General features: G+C 31.0%; 1 protein-coding gene across 1 annotated transcript; it reads right to left on the bottom strand.

Annotated features, from left to right (window-relative positions):
• Positions 1 to 145: 145 nt before the first annotated feature.
• On the bottom strand, positions 146 to 27,807 carry LOC124366536 (cytochrome P450 4C1-like). Its single transcript, XM_046823126.1, has 14 exons — positions 27,716 to 27,807; positions 26,669 to 26,761; positions 24,787 to 24,972; positions 19,744 to 19,850; positions 17,743 to 17,833; positions 17,249 to 17,428; positions 16,483 to 16,549; positions 14,097 to 14,229; positions 11,528 to 11,588; positions 9,920 to 10,020; positions 8,172 to 8,240; positions 2,649 to 2,817; positions 2,198 to 2,377; positions 146 to 439 (listed from the first exon to the last, which is right to left on the bottom strand). The coding sequence occupies exons 3-14, from the start codon at positions 24,968 to 24,970 to the stop codon at positions 285 to 287; spliced, it is 1,497 nt and encodes a 498-aa protein (XP_046679082.1). The 5' UTR covers positions 24,971 to 24,972; positions 26,669 to 26,761; positions 27,716 to 27,807; the 3' UTR covers positions 146 to 284.
• Between the last annotated feature and the right edge of the window lie 151 nt (positions 27,808 to 27,958).

Below are 27,958 nucleotides of genomic sequence, written 5' to 3'. Positions count from 1 at the left end.
CTATGGTTCCCAAAATCCCTTCATTGTGCATACAATTTGGATGACAAGGTATAAGATATAAGAGAAAGAAAGGGATTATCCCTAGCTCACTCTGCAAAATCTTTGTAAACATGGTAGGGTTTTGTAAATTAATGCTGACACTATAAAAACAAGTAGCCTACATTTAATAGTTTACCCACATTTATAATTCATGAGCGATTTAAAATAAGTAAAGATGTTCGAAGACCATCCAGTTTCAATGGGACATGTTCTCAAGTAAAACATAGAAGTGTACGCTTGCTTATCTAGGATGGAAGGTGACCAGGAGTGGAAAGCTCTGGTGTATCACCACCCTCAGTTCGTACTGTATGTTCAGACATTTTAGTGTGTGACTTCACTCGCAGCCGTCTCAGCACATGCACCAGGACTGTCTTCATCATGACCATTGCATAGGTCTTCCCTAAAAACACAACAATATCTGAGTATGACATATTTAACAGTTTTTAAAAGAGCAGAATTTAAATTTTTTTAAATTTGAAAGTTATATATAAAGAATGTGGGGGATTTTTGGTTTACCATAATAATACGTACATTTTGTCTCAGCCCTTGTTCAACCGAACCTCTCGTCAGTTTTTGGACAGACCACTGACATTGCCCCTAGAAGAGCTAATGGTACCTTCTCTCTCTACTGTAACATTTATTAAACCTTTGAAAAAACTATTTCCTTTCGTTTGAACAACCCATACATATAAGTTATTTCTCAATCCAGTTTGAAGAGAGTTTTCATATACGGATTATCAATATGTTGTAATCATCAAAAATTTATAGAAGATAACTTTACTATTTCAAACTCAGAATTCTAATTACAATTCCTTTTTAAGTCTATTCTTTTTATGAAATGTCTAGTAAAATCATGTTTAAAGATTATTATTATTATATTCGTCGTAAGATAAATGTTTATGACAAACAAATTCTAATTAGTATATTTATAAAACTTATAAAATGAATTATTGTTTGAATGAAAGTTATTTCACATATATATTTAAGCATAAAATTGTGCACGTTTGATTGTAATTAAGAACGTTGCTTTTTTAGGCAATTTTTTAGATTTTGTAAGAAATGTTATATTTCTCATTTTTGGGCAAATAACTACAAATTAATTATATTTTAGTCAAATTTTAAGTAGCTACATTAATTTATTTGGATGTAGTATGGTTATGTATTTTTAAAGATATCGGCGGATATATTTTTTTTTACTCTACAAGTGAGTAGCAGTAATCTTATTTTGAAACTGTATTCGAAGCGTTCCTGATATAAAATATGCCAATTGGGGTATCTCTACCCCATAATCTTCTTGTGAATCGTTGAACACGTTACGCAAAATAAGCCATTATCACCTTAGTATATACTTAAGTAATTCTTAATGGTGAGACTCTGCATTCCTTCTAAAATATCAATGTCCTGCACTTGCTTGGTTCAAGGTATTCACTTATCACTAAATTCAATTCAAATCAATGCAAATGTTTTCAAAATAATTTGTTTCCATTCCCGTACCTTAGTTTTTTAACTTTGAAAATTTCAACTGCTCATTACCGGTTCATTATATTATTTAAAATACATCTTTTTAGATTTTTTATTTAAACTTTACGGATTAACTCAATGTGTTAAGTAAATACACTAAAGCTTTAAGGGTTTAATATTTCCAGGGTGGCAAGCCATGGACCTGGTTTCAAGAGAGGCCACTATTGAGTACAATATTCTGTTAGACTACAACCGAAAGACTCGTAGGCTTTCAGAGAGACGTAAGTCAAAATCCTCACTCGAGAAAACTTCGTTATAAGTATTGGAGTTTTTGAGAAGTACAGTTGGAAAGAGAGGACACGGCTATTACCATTATCGGCATACCTTAAATCTGAAATTTCTAAATAGCAGGGATTTAAAGAGTGGAGGGGTGAAGTTAAAGAGTAGAATAATTTAATTCTAAATTTAAAAAAAAATTATACAAAAAATTATATTCCAAAATTCTAGATTAATTTAGAATAATTTCTAAAGAATCTTAAATTTTTTCTAAAAATTGTTATCACATTACAGTTATTCGAGTGATTTTCTGCCTTAAAGGCCGATGAGATAAAGCTTTGAAACTTAATTGAAATAGATATAACAGTATGAACTTAAACTACTAAAGTGTGTTGTTAAAATATAATCAATGGCAGCATACCTATACAGTTGCGGGGACCACCGCCGAATGGCAGGAAAGAGTAGTTGTGTCGTTCTTTTTGTTTTTCTGGAGAGAACCGTTCAGGTAGGAACTGTTCAGGGTCAGGAAACCGTTCTTTGTCATAACCCATGGTTAGGAGCACCAATACTATTCGACTTCCAGCGGGTAGTGTGCACTCGGCTATAGATCATCATAATATACATTATATACATTAATATATAACATGTTATTTTTTTACAATTTACAGAAAGAAATATTTTGTACATTTTTCAAATAGAATAATTAAATTTCCTATTTATTCTCATATAGCAATAGTTAATTTGTTGATTATTCTGTTTACTTTGACTTTTGAGAAAAGGTTAGTTAACTTTTATGATAGTATAGTATATATTTTTACAATGTACATACAGATACAAATATGTATAATTCTAGTCACTATAGTTCCACTTACATAACTTAATTTCCTTCGTTGCCTTCCTCGATATTGCAGAAACGCTACCGTGCAATCTGATGCTCTCCAGGATTACCTGGTTCAGGTACGTCATGGCGTTAACGTCAGTAACGGTGACGTCACGGTCCATATCTCCCATCACTCCCTGTATCTCCTCTATTATCTTATCCTGAACGCAGATTTATACATAAATAAATAATGCAATTAATAAAATATGAATCATAAGTTTTAAATAACTATATTTATAAAAATACATGATAGATGCCTTTAATGGACCACATTTGCCTCTTGACTGAAAACAGTTATAATTTACAGCAGGGAGGACTTTAAAATGATCTTCAAGACAAGAAAGAATGATAAATTTGATCTATTTCTGAATATTTCTAAGAAAAGGTGAAATTGTTTTTATATCATCTAGACCAAAACTACATAATACAGTGAATTTATATTTATTTTATTGGTTGATCTGCTTGTGCTACATCTGGTCATTAGACAAACAAATTATTGCTTGTTTATCCTTGTTTTAAAAGTTAGACGTTTTATTTGGCTGTTACTTTGTCAACATAACAGTTTTTCCAGCTTTAAACTTTTCACCTGTAACTAGTCCTACACTAGAACCTGATTATGAGTGAGTCAATAATTTTATGATCCTGGAACAGCACCAGGGAAAATAAATTTACCTCTTTTAAATGGAATACAATCCACACCATAAGAATTGCAATAACTTTGAGCTGTTAAAGGACTTAAAACTCCTTTATTCAAGGAGAATATGTGAAACCAATATGTCAGAAAAGATAAGAACGGGATAAAATAATTCAAATATGCGATTGATCGGATGATGTAACAGATGCATTACTGCTCCTGTCGAGGATATATACGTTTCCATATAAAACAGTGATTCCTAAAGTGGTCCAGGTGGACCCACAGGGGTCCACGGGAGACTTGCTGGGGGTGTACGTAGTCGTGAACAAAAAATGGGGGTCCATAAGATATTAATGGGGGTCCACGAAAAATTATCTGCTTTTGATAGTAAAGAGCAAAAATGTAAGCATAGTTTTTAATAAGGGCCTACCTATATTGTTTTAAGTACCTAACTAAGCAGATAATATTTTAATAAGGCAAGCGACTGTTACTTGCCCAAACTTGCGTATTCGATATTACGTATACAATTTCGTGTACATGTACAGACTTGCAAAGCGCTATCCCCCCGACAATGCTTAATGCTTGTTCAGGCATGAACTTAATCACCACTATAAATACTTGATGCCAAAGGCAAACTCATTCATTTGTTTTCCGGAATTTCGAAAATAGGTGTGAGAAAATTTATATCAGTGTTTGTTAGTGCCGGAGGAAAGTAAGTACATAGGCCTACCTTTTTTTGTTATAGTACTTAAGTATTTTGTTTACGTGTACTAGCCGGTTAATCACAACTGCTTGTATATATAGGTAACTTAGGAACTTACAGATATTTTAATTGTCCTCTTTCGATTTGAAGATAAACACAGCACGTTTTATTCAATTGATTTTTTTTTTCGCGAGAGAAGCACTGCCTCTCTAAAAAGGCCGAATAAGCAATAGCAATTAATTTTGTAATTTTTCTTGCAAATAACTACTAATTCTATATAAAACAGTAATTTCACAATCATTTTGAAATAACTATTCTATCAAAACTATTCCTTTTCGGAAAGAGCGAGCGGTGCGCGGGCAACGGGAAAAGGGCGGGGCTAGAGCTTCGATGCCGGTTTGTCCCGTTTTAACAATGAAGCCGCAGACAAGAAAATACGCAAATACACGGAGTGCGTGAACTTATTGATTTGATGAAATGTTAGTTATCGTTTTTATGGAAAATTTTTGGATTTCGACTTTTATTTCTTTCCTGCACAAATATGATCAGTATTCGATACTGAGTAAACCAATTTTTATTTGTACTATTAAAAGTTAGTGGTAAATTAGGTACTTTAAAATTGATACAGTTTTGTGAAAACGTCTGTATTTGTCTTAGTGGTTTAATAGTTGGCCCCTTTCCAAGCCGTAAATCTATTTCCGTGTGCTGACAAAGGCTGCGGTGTGATACCTACATTGAGAAAAAAACTTGTTTACTAAAACATTTATTTACAGGTAAGGTAACTGACACGAAACATGGCTACAGCAAAGAAAAAATGAAAATATAGTGTCGATTATTTGAAATATGGTTTTGTTCCATCGGAGGTAGACAAACAATTGCTCATGTACCTATTATGCAACAAAGTTTTGAGCAATGACTCTATGAAACCATCAAAGCTCGAATATCATCTAAAAAGGTGTCATACTTATAAAATATATAAATATTTAAAATGTTTTCAAACATTGAAGGAAAAATATGAAAAGAGACCCACTATGCACATTATGTTCGTTTCAACATCTCAAAGTAACGATGATGGCTTGCGGGCATCTTAAAATATCTCATTATTTATAGCAAAATATGGAAAACCGCACACTATCGGAGAACAATTAATTTTACCCGCTGTTGAAGAGGTTTTAAAAACGTTTTTGCACAAATCTCCATTTGACGTACTAAAAAGAATTCCATTAAGTAACAATACTGTTCAAAGACGCATTGATGAAATGAGCTCTGATATCTAAAGTTTTTCATGCGATCATCTGCAAAAAACTCATTTTTCTATACAACTTGACGAGTCAACGTTACCCGGTACTGAAGCATTATTATTGGCATATGTCCGATTTAATATGGAGGAAGAAATTCACGAAGGATTGCTATTTGCCAGAACTTTGGAGACTTACACTAAAGGCGAATCAATATTTAATGTTCTGAGTAATTTTTTTACGGAAAAATCGATTCCATTTACAAAGATTATTTCAGTGGCAACAGACGGAGCTCCTGCAATGGCCGGGCGATATCGTGGGTTTATAAGTCTTCTCAAAAGAATTATACCAGGACTTACAGCTATTCACTGCGTAATCCACCGACAACATCTTGTATACAACAACAATACAATAGCTTTTCCCTCGTCATACCTTGTCGAAAGGAGTTTTAGTGCCGTTACAAACCGGCACTTTTCCTTACGACATCAGGGCTGGTGATAAGGTTGTGAACATTTTCAGAAGAAGTGCATTGCAGCAAAGATACTTTATTTATTAAAAGAATCTGTCAAAAAGTATTTGACTGTTCTATGTTATATTATAACACAATTATATATTTAATAATCTTATGTACCATGTAAAATATATTGATGATATTTATAGTATTAAAAGCATAGAGAAACATAAAAATCTCTTCTCATTTAAATATTTACTTTAATTACTTTTATAGGTGACTTAGATAATAAAATTGTAAGTTTTGGTAAAATGTACTTTAAACTGAAATTCTTAGTAAATAATAAGTATAGAACGCTTGATCAGTAGTGTAATGCAGAAACTAAAGATTATGTTACCATTTAGCTTTTGCTACAGATTTAAAGACTTTTAAAAACCAAACTTAGATATCTTCTCAGACCTGTGTATGTATACACAATTATAATAGAAGTACCTCAGACCGGATTAAACTACAATGAGTATAAGTCTTCACTTTCTTGCATATTTTCTTGATCATGCAAAAAAAAACCCAACAACGGCGTAGAAAGTATAATTATATAATAAAATATAATATAACGGCGTAAAAATATAAATATAATTATTAATTATCAGAAGTACTCACACGCAGAGCCTAAAATAAAGGTCTTTAGCAGTCTTCCTTATCATTTTAAGTTGTTAAACATGGACACTAACATAATTTACGAGTATATCTAAGATAAGCTTACTTCCATTCTTATGCACAGAACCCAATCATGCATTCTATAATTAGTTGCTATTCATCGCCTTAAGGATACCTCCTCACTGGCATTAAATATGTCAATTGTTACTGAAATCTTCGGAGCAATTCAATAAATTATAATGGAATGATGGAAGAGAATATTAATCTAATAACCACTGTTTTCATCTACGGCTTCAAGTCCCAAAACACTGCTGTTTAAAATTAAATCTAAAATGGATCAGGAGATTGGAATAGCTTTGAGTGACTATCAATTATCTCACTTGCTTAGAATGTTATATAAAAAGAATATGTGAATATAGAGTTCTGTTTTTCAACAGGAAATTTCGAGCGAATTCGCAGTTAACTGCTAGTTAATATTTTAATGCAAAATTATTTATATTACATACGCCGTTGCCGCGGTATGCCGCACCGATGGATAACCTAATACCTTAAGAGAAGAGGCCAGTATGTACAAATTGCGGATGCTGTATCTGAAAAAGCACAAATTACCCATGAAATCTTTCAGGGATGATTTCTTAAGCCTGTTCTGGATTTATTGAATGTACAACTGAAATGATTGATTCAGAATAAAAAGATTATTCGTTATGTAGATGATGATCTTACTTTGATGTTTTCAAGCAAAATCAAAGTAAGAAATATAAATTAAAACTTTTTTTGATTTAAATACTTGCATTCATGGATTTTCTTATATGAATCTTGGAACAAATAGTTCAAAATCTAGATACTTTTATTTTTGTTTGAAACAAAAGGAGATTATTATTCGACCAGCGGTAATGATTGATCAGATCATCCTGGAAGAAACAGAATCCACAATGTTCCTAGGACTGATCCTTGATCGCGGTCTTGCCTGGAACGACCAAATTCCAAAAGTCTGTAGCAGGGTTACATCGGGATTTTACGCCTTGCGTAACCTTGCCAAATATTGCTTAGCTGATGTATTAATAATGGCCTATTATGGGCTTATTTACCCAGACCTTTCTTATAGAATTGCAGTTTGAGAGAGTTGTGCTAAATATAAATTAGGCAGATTGTTTAGGCTCCAGAAGAAAGCTATCAGAGTATTACGAAAACTAAAATTTAGAGAAGCATTTCGTGTCATCAGAGAGCTCGAGTTAATGACTTTGCCTAGTCTTTATTACATCTTTCAGGTGACAATCTATTTCTGGTCGAAGTGTGCTATGGCACAAGCGAGACACTTCCATCACCATGAGACTAGGGGCAGGGACAATTACAGAACGTAACAGCAAAGAACGGTAGCCTTTTAAAGGCTGCCATTGCAGACTGGTGTCAAATTAATCAACCGAAATCCAGAGTGTACTGAAAATATCACCAAAATCAGCCAGTTAAAAGATAGTCTGAAACGGATATTGGTTGTCTAAGGCATTCCACTCAGTTGATGAGTTTCTGGAGGGCCACTGGTACGATTGAAAACCGGTTTTCGGCACCGGCGCTTATACTGCATTCAAATTAGGAGAGGTACATAAACTTTTTTTACAGTATGTTAGGACCGTGTTTTCTTAAAAGCTTTAGATAAAATCACAATTAAGGACAATTTTACATATATACCTCTGCAAATTACTGTTGTGTGTGTGTGTGTGTGTTTGTGTAAAAGTAAATATTTGTATATTAAACATTGTTTTAAACGTTTATTGACACATTTTATTTTACAAAATAAGTAATCTAGGAAAATATACCATATTTTTAAACATTACCTGGACTTCTGGGTAATTTCCTAGGGTGACAAGTAGAAAAGACAATGAGCCAACAATAGTATCTGTTCCCTGGAACAGAACAATACGATATCAAATATTAAGCAACATGGTTGATGTTATTGTTCACTTAGGATACATACAAGAGGGAGGCTGTGAAATATATGCCTCCTGTAACAGGTAATTACTTACTGACTAAAAATATATAATGGTGGACGTACCAAATTATATTGCTATAATAAATCTGTATCTATCTCCAGAATCTATATAGAGCAGTTTTAAATTGTATATTTTAAGTAAGTTCACAATATTGCAATAAGGTCAAGATTGAATTTTAATATACCTATGATTCAATTCCATTTCTTTAAAACATCCTAATTAAAAGGTATAGAACTATGATGTTTCAACAAGGGTGAGAAGACCTGCAGTACAGGAATGGTTATAAGCTTATGTGGATTTACTATTCCTAGAAAGATGATTTGGAAAAGGAGTAACTAAATTATTTCTTCCATCAATATTTCGTTTAATAATAAACAGGGTTTGATATATGAAGCTAAGGAATACTCAACAAATCTAATAGTATGCAAATTTCATTGGATTAAAAATAATGGTACTGAATGCAAACCCTGCCTTTTACTTCAAATTATTTGACGCTAAAATAAAACAATCACTGACAATATTAAAGTAATTTGGTTTTAAGATTTCCTCTTTAGTGCTTGTTGAATTAACATAAGATATTTTATGCATTAGGTCGCCTATAATAAAAAAAAATTGACCATTACACTAATATTACAGTGTAATATCAGCTGTTATTTATAAATAACAACATGGAATCTGCAAGTGAATTTTTTTACGGACTAACAACTTTTTTAAATTAAATAAGTATTTTTCCCATTTTTTATAGCTTTACGGTACTTTTTGTAAATAAGAAGGTTAGTCTCTACCTAGTTGACGAGGACTTAAAAAGATAATTTTGTGCTTGTTTAAACTTAAGTGTAGTATTTCCTTACCAAACCATCGTCACAGATGGTTCTATTAGGTTATCTACAGAAAGTAAATCTCTCTCTCGCTCACGCGCGCGCTTGTCTGTCTCTGTGTGTGTGTGTGTGTGTGTGTGTGTGTGTGTGTGTGTGTGTGTGTGTGTGTGTTCGTGCCTAATTTTAATGTTACATGAATATTTTACGTTCTGGGACAGAGTAACTTAAATATTTTTAAATAACCACCGAGGTGGACAGGCTGCACTTTCAGAAGACCTCTCAGTTTTTTTATTGCATCATCAGTCAAACTCTACTTTGGCTCAGAGAATTATTCAGACTGGAAAAAGTTTGCAAGAATCGAAAGTGGACATGTTCTATGGCATGTTCCATCGAACATTGTGTATTTTGTTGGTACTTATAAAACTATTTCATTGTTTGACTTCAAAACCGAAAAACATTGATCGTTGAGTTAAGAGAGTTATTCTGAAATTGATCAAGAGGTTAGAATATTTTCCAGTAATTTTCCCTTATTTCCGAATTCTTCATTAATCCATTTAAAATGTATATGCCTATTACGTACTTGTTATTCAAATCTAATAGCGTGTTAAGCCAAAGATAACTGCTATTGTTATAATAGAAGTTATCATGTTCCTTTGATGTAATAAAGTTTAACTGCTATGGATATTCAATGGATAGGATTGAATCTAGTCATATTTGTTTTGTATACCAACAAACAATCAGTGTGTACGAAATTATATTATTTATTGTACTTACGGTTGCTAACAATGTCATGACTTCGTCTCTCCAATTATGATCTTCTCTTATAACCGGCAGATTGTCACAAATTACATCCATTAGCGTTAATCCAGACATCCCTGAAAGAAAAAATAACTGTTTGATCAATTGGAATTAATTAGGCTACATACAACGTTTCTATTTGATTCTTTTCTCTTGAAAAGAAACTGAAATGTATGACTAATTAATATGCATACCTTATATTAAATATATTTTTGACGTGACAACGTCTTAAATTAGGTTGCGGCTCGGAGTCACTCATGAAAAAGTGTAACGCCCGGTAACGTTACGATGCCCGTCCAGTGGGTCCGCCGCACGGGATAAAGCAGATAACTGTGGGTCCGCCGCACGGGATAAAGCAGATAACTGTGGGTCCGCCGCACGGGATAAAGCAGATAACTATGTTTATTCGTGAAAATGTGGAGTGCTTAGATTCGTCATTTACAACAACTACAACAATAAAGGTAAATAATTGTACACTGATATTTCATTATCGTAAACTATGATTGATTGATTAATTGTTAGATTGACACAAAAGTTGAGAAACTGAGTTTATAGGTTATGTCATACTATTGACAAATGTTGATAGTGTTAAGTAAATTATTAGTTTAAATCACTCTGCAATCAATCGTAATTCAGTCGATTGAGAAGAAACAGCGCGTATTGCTAGTCAAACATTTAAAATAACAAATTATAACCTCTAACCTGTCATAACAGTGCGACCAAACAAACGAACTAAACCGACCAATCACCACGCGCGGAGTTAGAATTTAACTGTGTTTAGCAAGAATTTCAAATTCCAATTTTAGTAAATGTTTTATTCAACTTTACCATTTACAATAACAGATTTTAATTAATTTCAAATTATGTACAATGTTTTAGTAAACAAAATATATTTCTATAGTTAAAATTTGTGCAATTCTTATTTTCATTCAATTCCTTGTTCCTATTATGCAATTTAATAATATTCATATCAATAAATATTCTACCGAGAAAAAGACGTTGTCACGTAAAATCTTCGCCCGTAAAACCGACTTTACAGGCAACCATAATTTTCGTTTTCATTCGTGCTTACTAATGAAGCACCTTCTTTACCTTCGGGTACGTACAAAGAGTAATAAATAGCAATGTATATTGAAAATAAAATAGGCTGTCAACTTATTTTTCTGAAAACTGCCCTTCGTATCAATTTATTTTAATTCTAAAATGTTTGATATCAAAACTTAGTAGAATTAATTGGCGCCATTTAACAATATTTTCTCGTGCGGGTCGATCTCGTATATTATACCTTAATTTGAGCTAATTTCACAAAAAGGACTTCTTTTTTAGTTGAAATATGTGGATCAAACGTTTATGTAGGTTTTTTTCAATCATATTATGTTATCTGTTGCCGCTTACTCTTCATATAAATTACATTGCAAAATCAAGAAGATAATATTTTTAAATAATAAATTATAACCAACAAACAACACTGAAATCAGCTGTTGATAGAACTATAATGATTTAATAATCTGTGATACTTGACATTAACCCTAATACAACTATTAGCGTATAATAAATATAGTTTACTACTAACAAATAACTTACGTGTACTAATTTCATCTGACTCTGGAACTCTAGTTCGAATTTCGCCTTCAGCCTTCACTCTCTGCAAGAAAATACATGTTTTAAATGTGTTGTGAAAATGTATAATCTGTACATATTCTATCATTTCGTTTATTTATTTCTTATAAAGTGCCCAGCTATGGCAAGGGGAAAGGTGCTTTCCCGTAATTTTAAATATAATGCAATGTCAGCACTTGAAAAGATATTTGTCCTTAGGTGGGGCAGAGGAATTTGCTTATTTGAATTGGGTGTCGTGAAGCGTCTGCTGTTGTGGGGAAAATGGGTGTAGGAACATACTCATGCATGAGAGCGGCTCGTAAGAGTGTTGATCCACTCAGTTTAATCTAGTTACATAGAGTATATATAGGTGGAGTACAGTATGTTACACTTGATATCCAACTTGATAACGATAGGGCTTTCCTGACCGATAACAATAGCATCTAAGTTATTTCGTGGGTTATCAAAACCAGATCTTAGCTTATTAACCTTCGACTACGAAACTTGGCTGATGTGCCCAAATTTTTAATGTTCACTATATAACTGAGATGCTATAGAATATGCATTGCTTCTGTGACCGTTTGCTCCATATTTTCAAGACTAAGAAAGATATGGTTAGGCTTATCCATACCGTGTAAGGAAGATTTTATGAATTATTTCAATGGATAGGGTTTTAAGTAGATATTAAAGCATTCTTGGTAACACAGGTGGGAGTTAGTTGAAGAACTTTTTATTATTTATTATATTTTATGCTAAATAATAATAGGTAAAATGTTATTCTAATTATTACAACAAAATAATAAAAACGCAGAAAAACAACCAGGGTGTTTTTTATATAGTCATAGCAATTTAGTCTATATTATGTAATTTAAGAAATATTTTATGTATGTAATTTGAAAGCCTCTAGAAATCAGATGTATTCAAAAATATTCCTTTTATCAAATGATTTATTTAATTTTATTTACATTTAAAACACAATTACTGTTTCTTTTAATAGGGTCAGAAATATTATTGCTATTTTTATCAAGGATCAACTTTTTAAATAAACTGCAACTAATATGGCAGAAAGCAAAGCAAGTTATTTTAAATTGTTATTTTTCTACTATCTTTATTAATTTATTCTCTTTTTAGCTCTGATCAAAGTTTTTTATACATGTGTTTATATATTACGCAATTTTAAGTTTTAGAACAGTTTTATATGGTCTTATTTTAGTAAAGGAGCTTAAAGTGCTTGTAAATGGTTTCTTTCTGTGTTGTATGATAAGAGGCTGGCTCCGCTGAAGGCCTATAGTCGTAAAATGTTTGTTTTTTTAAATTTATCAGGTAGTCTTTACGCAGACTCCCTATGCTGTAACCTTCTAATTTATTGAAACAATTTTCTCTTATTTATAGGTAGAGTACGCGTTTGCTGTTGAAGCATACTTTACAAACGGACGTTCAATAATCGATATGCAATGTGAATTCCATACCCGTTCCAATATTGCGCCGTGTGGTTGTGTTTCTGGCAGTCATTCTATTGTTCCATGGGTAAGGAACTTCACATAATTGGTGTAGAAAATATTATTATACCATCGTTATTTTTCATAAAACGAACTGGTGGTTTTGGAGGATTAAGACTATGATTTAAGAGATTTTCTTGCTGACTTTCCATGGGGTGAATGTAGGAGAAATCTTGTTCTAGCAGGATGGAGAAACAGCATGCTTGTCTATAGCGGCAAAACTTCCCGAAACATCTTACCACCATAATATTTTATCTCCGTTGGACAGAACCGCTGTCTGATTTATCCCCTTGGGGAGCTATTTTTATAGGAGCTATTTCAAATAACAGATTTTTAATGATCGTCCCATGACCCTGGCTCAGCTGAGTAACAACATTCTTCAAGTTATCGCTAACATTCCGGTCACTATGCTGGAAAAAGGTGAACGAAACTTCAGGGTCAGATTAGCGCAGTGCATTAATTGTATAATGTTGCATTTTATGGCATAAAGATAATCAATATAAATCTTAATATAAAAATTAAGTTTCTCTGCCCTACTCTCAGATGTAGCTCACAGTTTTACCTCGGCACAAAGTATTAATATCCTTACTCTCAAAACACCAATCTCATCATGCTTAATTATGATAGGGCTTGATACATGTATACCGATGTGACTTTGGGTTACAGACGCTTAATTTTAAATTTAATGTGGGATCGAAACGTTACGCTGTATCCTTTTTTGTTTATATTTGGTGATACAACAAAAATACTTAATACACAGTCTAGTCCCAGGAAGTGAATAATACTGACATTAAATGCTATCCTATTGCTCCTTACAGACATAATTGGTATGATTATTAGTTATATTTTTCAAAGTGTGTCTTGAGTTTAGTCAACTTCATAAATTTGCTATGGATGACTTAAAAAGTTATGGTCCTCATTTCAAACTTTCATGCGACTGAGAAATTTTAATTAATTCATATTTTATAATGTAATATATTTGTATGTCTAAATATTTAACTATTAAACTATTTAGTTAAGTTTTTAGTGTTAAAACATAATACTGTACCACTAACCTTATTCACTGTATCCAAGAGATTTTCCAACTTTTCAAAAATCAACTTTAACTCTTTTCTGTATAATAACTTGAACAACCAGTCTATTTGCAGCCAAATCTTGAATATACGTGCCATGAGTATATCTGGTACACTAACAACATAATGGTTACTCAATATCATTTTAAAGTCAGGAGCTCAAAGAAAATTTTGATAAAATTTGTAAGTCAGGTGTACGCTACCATATATTTTAGTTTTACTTAGACTTACTACAATTATACAATACTAAAAAATACTTCAACAACAACTCTTTAACAGAAAATCCAAAAATTAAGTTAGATGTGTATTGATTATATCTTTAAAACGAGATTATTTTCTCAATTTCGAGCCTACAATTAATTGCGTAAAAAGTTTTGAGTTATGAAATATGTTTTAGTTAGCTAAAACTAATTATTACACAGGTTATTTTCTACAGATGGAATCTAAGACAGTCAGACAAAAGTGATACAAACTACGCATACATTGTCTTATTAATTTACTCTAACAGATTGGTCTAACTGATAATCCAACAGATTGGTCTAACTGAACAGAATTGCCATCAATGTCTTATAGATGACACTGTAACAATTCTCCAGTTATCAAAGTTTAAACTACTGTCCAGGAAAATCCTGATTTAATGAAGAATTTATTTACTTTTGAAAGTATTTACAATCAATCACAACTAAAGTAATCTAATACAAACTTATCAAAAACAGATGGTAATAACATCAATTTATAAACCTAATACTGCAATCAAACTATACAATATCGCAGATTATCATGAATAAAACATAAACACTTTATACAAGTTTAAATGTAATACAATAATTCTAGTAAATATACATATAAGTATATTTATTCAATAACATTTATTATAAATAAGCAGGGCCTCAAAAGCAAAGCCTCTGAAGATGATCCTTCTCCAACATCAAACATTTTGGACAAGAAAGATTTTTCATGCACATAAAATCCCCTATTTAAAATTCAATTGTGGCAATACCACTGCAATAAACCTAGCCGCTTAAAATAATGTTTTATTTGTTTAAGATATGGGTAAAAAAATGTATTTGTATATCAATAAGGTGATTAATGTAATCTTTTTTAAATTTAAACTTATTTGTGTGTAAATAGCTTGTGTACAATTTTCAATGTTTTCCTTTTAATTCTAGTTGGTTCTTTTATTAAACACTTCAACCCATTTGGGAAAAGAAAAGTATTGTATTTGTCAATAGTTTTGTCATTATTAAGTAAATTAAGATTTAAGTCACCAGTAAAAAAACATTCCTCTTATTATTAAAGCTATGGTTGTCCACAAAATATGAGTTAATTTTGTTCAAAAAGTTCTTTACTACAACTTTGCAGGCTGTATATTGCAATTAAACTTCTAATTTTAACATATCATCTGAAATAATGTTAACAATATCAAAACTTATTGATTCAATGCCCGACATAATAAATATAGCAATACCACTAGATCTTTGATCTCCGATAGGTTGTATGTAATTTGTGAAGTTACGAATATTGTAAAACTTTATTTCATTTTCGTTAATCCATATTAATGACAATACTATTATTTCTGAATGCAAACCTCTACCATTTATTTCAGCGAAGACGCCATCAAAATTACTCCCCATACTACAAATATTTTGGTGTAGTATCTGTAATTTCTGCAACTCTTTAGTCATTAAATCGTTTTTGTTATGAACTAATTTTCATCAAACAAACAAAGATCTATCAATATACAACATACCACAATATACAAGAATCAATCATGGTTCAAGATCAGATCAAAGAATATTAAAGGAAAATTCAACATTACTGTAATACAAAAATAACAGGTACGACCTTACCATAAAGTTAAAAGCTTCAATTTGTTAATAGGTATAATTCTAGCTTAATTATGCATATAATATTCTTCATAGATGTGGGAGAAGAGCAAATCGTCTGATACGTAACAGCCGGCTCGGAACTTGACATCGAAATATTTCCTTCATATTGACTATAATTTTCTTGTTTGTTGGCAGGTGGTTTTAACTCTAAGAAGATGAACGTATTCCGAACTCGGAATTACAAAGAAGCAGAAGCAAAACCCATCTAAGCAGTCAAGACTGTGGCATTGAGACTCTGTCAAAGCTTCAACCCATCAGTCAAACTGCAAAGCACCACGAAAACCATCCTTTATATACTTTCTATGTCATCTTTATAACACAGAAGATAAGTATTCCTCTAAATAGGAAATTATGAAGGTTAACTAAAAATCTATGCCCTTAACGTAATACTTTGCTGTGGTCTATTTCATACCTTAATAACTGATAAATAATAGCTAAAACAATAATGATTTATTTACTTATATGATCTCTAAACATACCTATGGATAAGATATTTTACATCTCTCTTTGTTTCGTTAGGAAAGTCCTTCTTTGAAATAGCAGTTCCTGAAACAAATTAAACAAAGAGCTTAGACTTCTTATCGATTGCATCAATGGTTTTTATCTGTTCATTGAAATTAATTTTTCAAACATTGCCATCAAAACAAGTTAATCTCTTTTATTTCTCACATAATAAAACACATACACACACCCACACACACACACACACACACACACACACACACAATTCGTAACTTTGGAAATAAATTAAAACAGGCCACAGCGCTAAACTGTGGTATATTTAAGCATACTTTAGTCATACAGTGACAAATTATTTTAATTCTAGTGGTTTTTGGAACAATATATTCAATTGCGTAGCATATTAAAACATACTTTACTTGTAAAATATAATTATAAACAATACGACTAAATGTTAATAGAAACAATAATTTTCCAAATGGTTTTTTTTAACGAATCAGGTAACATTTTGAATGGCTTCGTCCAAAAAATTAACAATTTGGAAAATTATTATTTTTATTAACATTTAGTAATATTTAAAATTTTTGAAATTGCTCCAAGAGTCTTAAATAAACAATATTGTTTAACTTTTTTTAATTTTGTTGACTACTTGTATATTTCATTTTCGTTAATAATATTTTAAACAGAGAAATTACGTATATTTATGTGGTCAAGCATTTATGCCTAACAAGTCAACTACATAATTTATACAACAGCGCATATCAGACTTTATATGTTAAGACATACTTATGATAGCATCCAAAGCCATGTCAAAAATTTCATCCGAGCGGTCAGTAGGAGGAGAGCTGACAGAAAACTTATCTGACAACTTTCTACCGACGTCATTGAAGACAGGAAGGAAGTGTTCCACATTAGAAGGCCGCATGATGGGATTTATTACCTTCCGGTACTTCTTCCAGATACTAACTGTGAAACAAAAATAACATTTTTATGGTTACATTATAAGCAATAAATAACATTATATATTATTTTCAGTTACCAGTAAACTAGCATAAGACAACATATGTCTACAATAGTTCACTATAAGATTGTATTAATAGAAACAAGGCTTACTCAGAATATTTAAAAAAATATATAAGTTTTTTATGATAAAATGGTCCCTTATGGATTGTTAAATGTTACATATTAAGCGAGTTTTTGTAAACATTATTATACTTGAATAGAAATAAACTAATGGTGATAAAATCAAACCTTACATTATAAGAATAATATCTCCTCACCTGGTGCTGACAGAAGTCCATTGCCCATGAATGTTTTAAAACTTACGTATCTATCGTTTCTTTCCAGTGTTGCGGAACTATTTAAAATGATCTGAAACAATTCAGACCGCCATTGCTGTTAGTATTCAGTTACAACTGTACATCTGTCAACTTAATATGTATAGTCGTTACCAATAATAAAATTGCAGTATTCCAATGTTTTGTGTCGTTATTGACATAATTGCTGTCATTATTTTTTTAAACAGAGAAGAGAACACGAGCATAGAAATATAAGCAAAATTTAACATAATTATCCAAATAATAATTAAAACAATACTAAATTAAAATTTTGGCTTGAACTTACTTAAAAGTGAAACACTACTTTTTCTATACAAAACAGTGTCAATATTTAGTCTTAAGTCTATGTAGCCTACGTATTCTAAGGCTGGTTAACCATCTTTTTCCATTGAATCCCTCATAACGTAAGATAATCTATTGTAACAATTCCACCAGAAATCTCAATCTCCGTCATACTGTTGCAGCCAATAAATCCATTCTGGTTAAAATTGCGTTCACTTAAGATTAATCACATAACATCTCCGGCTACTTATTTCTTGCTTCTTTCATACAATCATAAAGATTTATGTTTTACCCATAGATTATATGGCCAAATTCGTCTCTCATTCATTTAAGGCTTTAAACTTCTTAAAATTCTCTGGTCTTTACACTCATTAGGTCTTAATGTCCTTTAACGATAGAATTATGAATGACAGTATTCACTCTCATCTTTAAGGTTGTGATATTAATTATATTTTAATATTCTATTGGATATTACGTTACTAATAAATAATTTTATATATTAAATAATGTCTTAATATTATTGTTTATTCGTTATATTTACTTATTTCTCATTATTATTATAATGTACTCGTCTTACTGTGGAGGTTTTCCGTCTCATGTGGAATTAATAATCACATGTTTTTTTTTGTTATTACAAAGTCTACTTGTAGTTCCTTTATAAAGATGCAAGTTATTTAGTTAATTATGTCTTCATTATAATAAGATTCTCACGTAATATATAGAATTGGAAGTTGATTGAACGTACACTCATGTCCATATGAAAAACATAGTAATTTAAAACAGACCAGCCCAACCTTGTGAATAGTGTTTATCTTTTAATTTTTTCAGATTGGATGACATATGTAAATTTAAAAAAAGAAATTCAAACGCCTTTTACTATTCATTTCGGATAGTATGCAAAACCCAAACATAAGTTGTATAATTACTCAAGATTCTGATTGCCCATTGCTGATTGTCCAGAGGGAGAATGAACCATAAAATCCAGTAAATAATAGGGTAGTCATTAATACAGTATCAGTTACTGTTGTTAAGTTATAACATTAAATGAAAGTTTACCATATATATGTATATATACATATATATGGTAAACTTTATATATATATATATATATATATATATATACATTAAATTGTATAAATGGCAATTGCCTTATTTAAATATATATATTTCAATAAGGCATATATGCATATACTGTATATACTAATCACTGTGTTGAATAGAAGGAAAAAAATCTATTTTTCACTTCTATATTTCGGGGGATTTAATACCCGGAAGTTTTAAATATAAATGTATAAAAAACTAATAAATAAAAATTAATTCCGTCCTAACATTATTTGTGAAATGCACGAGAAACTTAATTTAAAATTTTTACAAAGCGATTGAGTGGATTAGTAATTGTAATCATTTTTAAAGAACCTTTATTGTACGTACCGTGTTCTAAACAGTGGCTGCTAAAATATATCAATCTATACAGATTCTGTGTACACAATAATGTAAATAAATTATTACAACTGGTTTGTGAAAAATGCTGTTATTACTTACTGTATAAAATCATACATGCATAAAGTGCTTAAACTAAGATATAAATACAGACTACATGTTATGGCTAAGTATTTACTCAGTTTTAGTCTTTTGCTTAAACAAATACAATAATATGCTCACCTGAACGTCCGCAGGATCTTTTACGACAAACATTGGAACTGGGCCAATCCAGACACAGAAAATGCCTTTAAACTTTTCTGCAATTCTCAGTATATTTTTGGAGGAACCTGTAAAACAGTAATGGCTGTGATTCATTGTAACTCAACTACAAAACGAAAGCCAAATTCTAACTTACATAGTCCAGAAACCACACTCTATTCCTGAGACACTCATTGCATGTCCATGAAGCTGAATTTCTTATTTCTGTTCACTTAACCTCTTACCACCTAAAGTAACCTGATATGATACCTAGAAACAAGTTGTGAGTATGCATAACAGATGGCATGGAAATTTCAAATGTAAAGTTTATTATATATAACCTAAATGCGTTACTATCCACATGTCAAATAGTTTTGTAAATTTGTCTTATTTTACAATTATTTATGTTGAAATTTCTTTGCTATCATCATGGTTATCCCTAAGACTAATGTAAAAATGTTCAAGCCACTTTGATTACGATCATGGTTCTCAATATTTCTTATATATAAATTAAGCTTTATAAAAATTTTCAACTATAATATAATACGTTCCCAAGATATCTTATGGACAGACAGACACATATAGATAAAGAGTGTTCCAGCCCTTGGAGTGACAGGCTACACTAACACTCAGCAATGTAACTATTTTATTCACAGCAAAAATATTATAAATTATTAAATTACCTCTGCACGAAATCAGCCTATAATATTTGTGTTATTAACAGTTTAAGGATATGGATTTTTATTAACAGTATGTATTTATTATACCTAAACTTAGACTAGATTAGTAGACTGGAAAGCGTATACAGGGTACTAATTTGAAAACTGCAAGACGTATAGCCCAAGAATCAAATTCTGTAAACGGGAGTGTATAGTAGTAATTGAGAGAACAAAAAAATATTTTCAAAATGGGGTAGCTCACCCCCGTACGCAAAGCCAACATTTTGAAACGGCAACTAATACCCTGTGACACCAATGAACACCCTGTATAACATATTTGTGTGGAAGGAATGGAAGTTATGGAGGAGTAATGGAGTAACGACAAGATCTGAGAAACACAGGCCAGGACTTCTTTGGGGAATATGGTATAGAACCAGTTTTAAGTTATTTGAAGTTGATATTAAAAGCAAATTTCATGTGTCTATATACAGGTACATTAATACTCAATTATTTAGTTTAAATATTTGCTAATTCTCAGGGAGGGTTCATGCTTCCATTCCTAATGGTAAACAAATTTAGTTTGTAATAGACTCGATTATTGAGTATGGCACCCTTCATTTTCTACTACTATAACTATATAAAATTTGCATCGTAATGGTGCTTATTGGATTTACTTCAATCTGACCTAAATTTAAACTTACTTAATTATAAAAACATATGCTTGTAATTTACTAATTTTTAAACAGAAAACATAATATAGCGTATTTTAGTCTGTTTAAGACAAAACTGAGACTTTTCAGATGAGAAATTGACAAGTGGAATATAGAAAACAGTGAAAATAGAGTGTGGAGAGTGAAAAACCATGTATTCAAATGCAAGAAATAATAAAGTATATATTTGCACTATAAATATATTTTTACCTTTTATCAAGAATCGCAACCCTACTCAATTAGAGTTATATATACTAGTAACTGACAACAGTTTCTGTTGTAATTTTCCCAAAATATTTTACATAATTAATATGGTTTTAAATTTGTGTGCCCTAGACAAAGCGATATATACATATACACACACATATATATATATACTTTTTGCGATTCAATATTTATTGAAATTAAATTAGGCTATTGCCACTTATACAAATTTAATGAATGTAAACAGAAGTCATTTGACAGGTATTTGGTCTTCCGATCATATGTTAGTTTGGTTATTTAAACACATATGTGAAAGAAACGGCCAAATACAAAATAATTGAATCGTAAAAAGTGAGGGCTCTGTGGTGTAATGGTAGCACATTCACCCGGCAAGTGAGAGATCCGGGTTCGAGTCCCGGCGGAGCAAGTACTTTTTGCGATTCAATATTTATTGAAATTATATATATATATATATATATATATATATATATATATACTTTTTTTGATTCAATATTTATTGAAATTAAATAAGGCTATTGCCATTTATACAATTTAATGTAAATTAAAGTCATTTGACCGGTATTTAGTCTTCCGATCATATGTTAGTTTGCTTATTTAAACGCATATGTGAGAGATACAAAATAATTGAATCGGAAAAAGTAAGCGCTCTGTGGTGTAATGGTAGCACATTCACCCGGCAAGTGAGAGATTCGGGTTCGACTCCCGGCGGAGCAAGTACTTTTTGTGATTAAATTTGTATTGAAATTAAATAAGGCTATTGCCATTTACACAATTTAATGTATATATATATATATATATATATATATATATATATATATGTTCAATTATAACTACATTAGGACACATCCTTTGGTCGATTTATATGAAGTGTATTGCCATATATCTGTATTTTGAATTGCCACTTCTGTTGGATTAAGAAGGAATTTATACGCGTTTAAAATGGAGGTTTAAAATGCAGTTTCATACTTATACAATGCTTCTAAATTTAATTGCACTAAGTTTCATAGAACTAGGTTTTTAATAGAAATTGAATAGACTACTCCCATTGATTTCAGCTCAAAGTCAGGTATTTTTAAGATTAGACAGGAGTACACTATACCACGTTTCGCGTACGGACCTCGCTGAAATTGCATAAATATTTATAGCTCATTTCATTCTCGAGATGTCCTTGAATAGACAGGCCATCTGGCAGAAAATTAATGATTACAGCACCCAGTTAGGCAATAGAGAAAACCTCCAAGTCCACTGACTGATGGATATCAGTTAGAATTCCACATTTCAAGTCTACAGATGAAGTCGAACCCAAGATATCCTGCGGAATGTTAAGTTACATAAAGGTTAACCTAATTTCACAAAGGAACATGCCCATCATTATATTTGACGTGGGGTTACCTAAGTAGGAATTATGTTACAAACGAATCCTAATCAGTATTCACGACCAGTACCTATATTATCATACAGTATTTGAATATCTAAAAATAATAAGTAACAACCGATTTCTTAAGAGTTAAAAAAAAAGATATTTACTCCTTTGATTATTAACTTAGAATGCTCAATTTTTATGTCGGTTAAATTGTTTAACATAAAATAAATGCTGTATGAGGATTTTTGTTGCTGTTATTTCTTTTGAAATAATGTTGAGTTAAAGTGAAAGAAGGTAAAGTTTTCAACAAAAATCGTATTTTGCTCCATATTTTTTGTTATTACAATACATTATTACACACGTAAATTATTAGATTAACACTACCCAAAAAGTAAACATTTATATTATTTTTCCGAGGTATTTCAATGTGATAAAAAGTTTAGGTGAGATTTTTAGAGTGTAGGAGAGGTTGACGGAATCCGTCTCCATCATGGGCCTACAAAAATTAAAACAGAACTATAGATATTGACCTAATTGCTTTGCTGACATGACTGACATGTACCATCATTGTATTATCTCTTCTCTCTGCAGGAAGAATTGGATACAGGGGAGTATAAACAGATAAATGGACTATAACGAAAGTTTTCTCAACCAATCCAACAAATATTTCGTCTTAAATGTCACTCAAGTTTACTGAAGTCTATTTACAAAATTGATTATTCCATGATTTTACCGTTGCTATTCTGGATAGCCATAATACGGGTATTGCTCATTCAATAATATAAATATTATTTCAACAATATAATGTATATTATAAACAATATTATTTCTATATATATATATAGATTGTTTATAATAGACATTAGATTGTTTATAATATATGTATATATATATATATAGTATATATACATATATATACATATAATTATATATATAATATATATATATATATATAATTATAAACAATCTAATGGTTTCTGTATGAGTGTTCGTGTACGTTACTCAATCACGTAAAAACTACTGTACCGATCTTACCGACATTCCACGTGGATTTTCTTAGTCCTTGGTTTACTTACAGGTCTTAATTTTATTTCAGAATGCATGCGGTATACTCTCCAATGGTCTCTAGAGCAGAGAAAAATCTTTTCTTGTCCCTTAATGTTGCATTACAGCAAACGAATATTATTAGTAGAAATAGCCTGTTAAATGTAATCAATGTTCTGTTTGAACATTTTTTTTCGTGATAGCATAAACATACATTTAAACATTTTAAATAATCTACTTGTTTACATTTATAGGCTTTTAAACTCACTGTAAGCAAGACAGTAATAACACTTCTCGTTTCAACCTTTTCTGTAGCCAATGACGAGCACGGAGTAAGAATATACCCAGGTAAGAAAATTAATAGTTAGAGAAAAAATGTATTTGTAACTCAGTTTTGCACATATTAATTATGCAGTGGTAAGTCAGTACAATAATGCAGATATCAAAGTCAAATTAATTTGCAACTGAAACTAAAAACTTAAAGACTGTTAAGAACCCCATATAGATGCCTTTTAACAGAAGGAAGCATCTTAGATAAGAAAATTAAAATGGTCGAAAGTATACATTTTATTCATAAAATAGGTTTCTCAGATCCGCTCTTCATACTAAAAAAAAAACTATATATTGGTAAACTCTTTTTACATATTGGTATACCTCAGCGTATTCTTGAGACGTAAAATTGTATAACTATTTACAAAACTTCAATTACTAAACTAACTAGAAAATATAAGCAAGGAATAAAGACTTTAACTGAATAATAAACAGTGAATAAATAAGTCACAGCTGATGTTTCATAATACAATACTTATCTATAGGGCAAATAATAGATATACCATAGTAAATTACAATGGCTTTAAATATAAAAAAAATGGTGGTGGGGAAATTGTGAGGGAAGCTGAGGATAAACTGCTAATATTAAAATCTGGGTCATTTTAAATATATCGTCTTAAACTTTGGGATGCCGTGTGTTATCCCAAAATAAAGTAATGAACGTTTTTCTTGTTAAATAGTTCAAGCCACTTACTGACATTTACACCATATAAGAGAAGCGAAGGGAGGTTGCCCAGGACAGGCCAAGTCGGAGGACAGGGTAGCTTGGTGGCGATAGCCAGAACTTGTCTGTAGCGCAACCGGAACCGTACATAAACTACCACAAGAAGGAGAAAAGAGATCAGAATGAGTAGTGCCGGAAGTGCTGGGAACTTCATACCTAGGCAAAAGAAAGTTATATTGTTTTCTCTGTCAATTTAAAGCTCATATTATCATATTGTACCATTTTTTACTCATTTTACCAAACACAATTACTTTTAGTGTAGGATTCAAAGTTATTTCGTTCTTCTCGGCACTTAACTTCTAAGGAATCCTGACAATACTAATTTAGGAATTTTAGGAATATTACTATATTTAAATACATTCATGTGCAAAGTGTATGTTAAAATAACTAAACAAATAGTACAAATTTGCAAATATTGGGGTTTAGGAACTGCAATAACAATTTTAAACCTAAAAACCTAACCTTAAACCTTTTTGTGTGCTTACGACTCCAAAAAAAATCCATAGAAAAATTCTAGTTATTAACTCAGTATTGCTGGTCTGAAAATTATCACATAAAGTCTTATGAAGAAAAAATATCAGTAAAGTAATTTCTGCTTTATACATAAAATTGGCAGATAAACTACTGTCAAACAACATGAGGTATGAAACTATTTTAATATTTTACTTAAAGATGTTTTAAAGGTACTTTTTAATTTTATTTACAAACAGTCGCTTGATGCAACCATATTTATAAATTGAAAGTGACGTTAATTTATCCAGATACCAAAAAATATTTTAACACACATTCATACGTAGCTTCTAAAACATACTGTAACTGAGAACTACTGACAATTCGTCATAAACATTTATTCATATTGAGCAATTGTTTGGAAACTCAGGTGAATCTTTTTGATTTCAGAAAATAGAATATGAAATTTCTCATAATAAGATTGGGGATTGATAGGTATTTAATAAGCATTAGTTGACAAAGCATTCGTAATTAAGAGGCTTCTTTGTTTCCCACGACGTCTGATCTCCTTCCATTAGCAAACCGAGACCGCTGAATGGAAATTTGTGGGTTCTTTGAACAGATCCTTTAAAGATATTTTTGTTTATAAGATGGTATTTTATAATTAAGTCCTTTACATTCTACCTTTTTATATTATAATGTGTTTTGAAAATTCAGAACATAGCTCCACCATAATTATTAGCTAATAGGAATTTAAACCAGGTTATAAGTGACCGAGTAATTTGTATATAAGTATATATGTTTACTATAAGTTTTTGACATTGGATAAAAATCTCTGTATTTGCAATTATTAAGCAGAATACTTACATATATATGCGTCCAATAAATTAGAGCATATGGATAGTGAAGTTTGTTAACCAACTAATCATTTCGTAGGAATAAGGTCTTTTACTTCTAAGGTATATTGTATCTTATCTGTAGTTAAACTGCAATGCAGCAATTTTTTATTCGTAGCTTTTTAAGTGAGGGTGACTACGAAAGCATTTTCTGAGGCAATTCTGTTTAAACAGGTATTAATGAAATAAGTAATTACCTTGACTTGGTCCTTTAAATTTAAGAAGGCATTCAGGAACGAGTAAATAACACAATTTTCCTGATCAACAACAAATAAACCAAATAATTTGTTTTTTATTTCGTTGAAATGCAGAAAAGGTGAATGACTTATGTGCAAGACCTCCCACGTGGAAAGTAAATACTAGTTACGTGTTATGAATTTGTATATCAGGTTTTAAATTTGAGAAAAACAAACCTTATTACATAAACAAACAAAAAAATGTATAAAAAATACTTCATTCATGAATAAGCAAGCAGTGTGTAAAACATTTGTAAAAGGTACACGTACCTGGTATGTCAATTCACTCGCGCAGCCACTGAGAGACTGGTTCTTGTACCATTAATTTTAACCATCAGTTCAAGGTTTTCAAGGAACCCAGACCTGTTTATGGAGAAACACAAGATGTAAAACTTATAATTGAGTGGAAGTGATGTTAGTGACCCTATGCAGATAAGTATGACAGAAAAATCCGAGATTTATGTGAAATGTCAATATGAGTATTAAAGAAGACCACTGTTAAAGATAAAGAAGTATATTGTTTTGTTAAGGAATAAAAAAAAAAAACTGGAAAATCGAAGTGCTTGTTCCGGTGGAAAGTAGTTTAAAAGCAACTTCGAACATGGTCTAATGAACAGTACTTTACCGTTACCTCACGTTCCATAAAATACCTTGTTAATATGTTCTGTCTATCACTACATTACAAAAACGAAGCCACGGTTTCGTGTTTCATTAATATATTTTTACTTTACACCATAAAATATTCTTATGAATTTTCTCGTAAATAAGAAATACTAAATATACTGGACACTCATGTCCTCAAAGTATATTATGTATATATTTCAGATTATGAATAACAAATATATGGAACACTATTAAATAGAAAAAACTGGTATAAAACTTACATTTGCAAGAATATTAACAATTCAAAAAGTTTTAAACTCAGAAATATTTCTAAGGTGCATTGTAAAATTGTTTCATTTTATTTACTGAGAGGCACCAATGCCTATTACTTAGGGGCCCGGCAACATTTTATCCTGTGTCTTTGTCCATCCCCAAGATATCTTGAGAAGAAATTGAACTGTAAACTTGAGATTTTTCACGAAACTATATTTCCACAAGGTGGGATTGAGGCACAATTAATTATTTACGGATTTATAAATAAGTATATCATCCACGTTGATCTTGTAACGAAATGTTGTACACTCTATCACTTTTACATCTTATATTCATGTGAATATCTACATGAAATGGTAAATGTCCGGCCATGCTAGTATTAAAGGAGGTTGAAATGGGAGAGAATCAAAGTTTAAAAATATAAATAGATTATTATCTTACCTTCTCTATTTTTTTATTCCTAAATATCAGTAGAGACATCACTGTCAAACAACTAAAAGAATATACAGAAAGTCGTACAGCTATACAGTAATTAGTGTACAGTATCGTTATCTTTTGTTAGTTCAATTTTTATTTCTGTGCCATAATTCATTATTTACGGCCTTTGTAGATAAGTATATCATCCAAGTTGATCTTGTAACGAAATTTCGTACACTCTAGTACTTTTACATCTTATATTCATGT

Source organism: Homalodisca vitripennis, chromosome 7 (genome assembly GCF_021130785.1).
Source record: "Homalodisca vitripennis isolate AUS2020 chromosome 7, UT_GWSS_2.1, whole genome shotgun sequence".
Taxonomy (NCBI): domain Eukaryota; kingdom Metazoa; phylum Arthropoda; class Insecta; order Hemiptera; family Cicadellidae; genus Homalodisca; species Homalodisca vitripennis.
This window is presented reverse-complemented; position numbering and strand designations above follow the sequence as displayed.

Coding starts and splice junctions, on each gene's coding strand:
- LOC124366536 (XM_046823126.1), bottom strand. CDS start 24,970: ATGAAGTTCCCAGCACTTCCGGCACTACTCATTCTGATCTCTTTTCTC. Junction 11,589..14,096: donor TCTTGGATACAGTGAATAAG/GTTAGTGGTACA, acceptor ATTTTCTTGCAG/AGAGTGAAGGCTGAAGGCGA. Junction 440..2,197: donor TGGTCCCCGCAACTGTATAG/GTATGCTGCCAT, acceptor TTGTGTTTTTAG/GGAAGACCTATGCAATGGTC.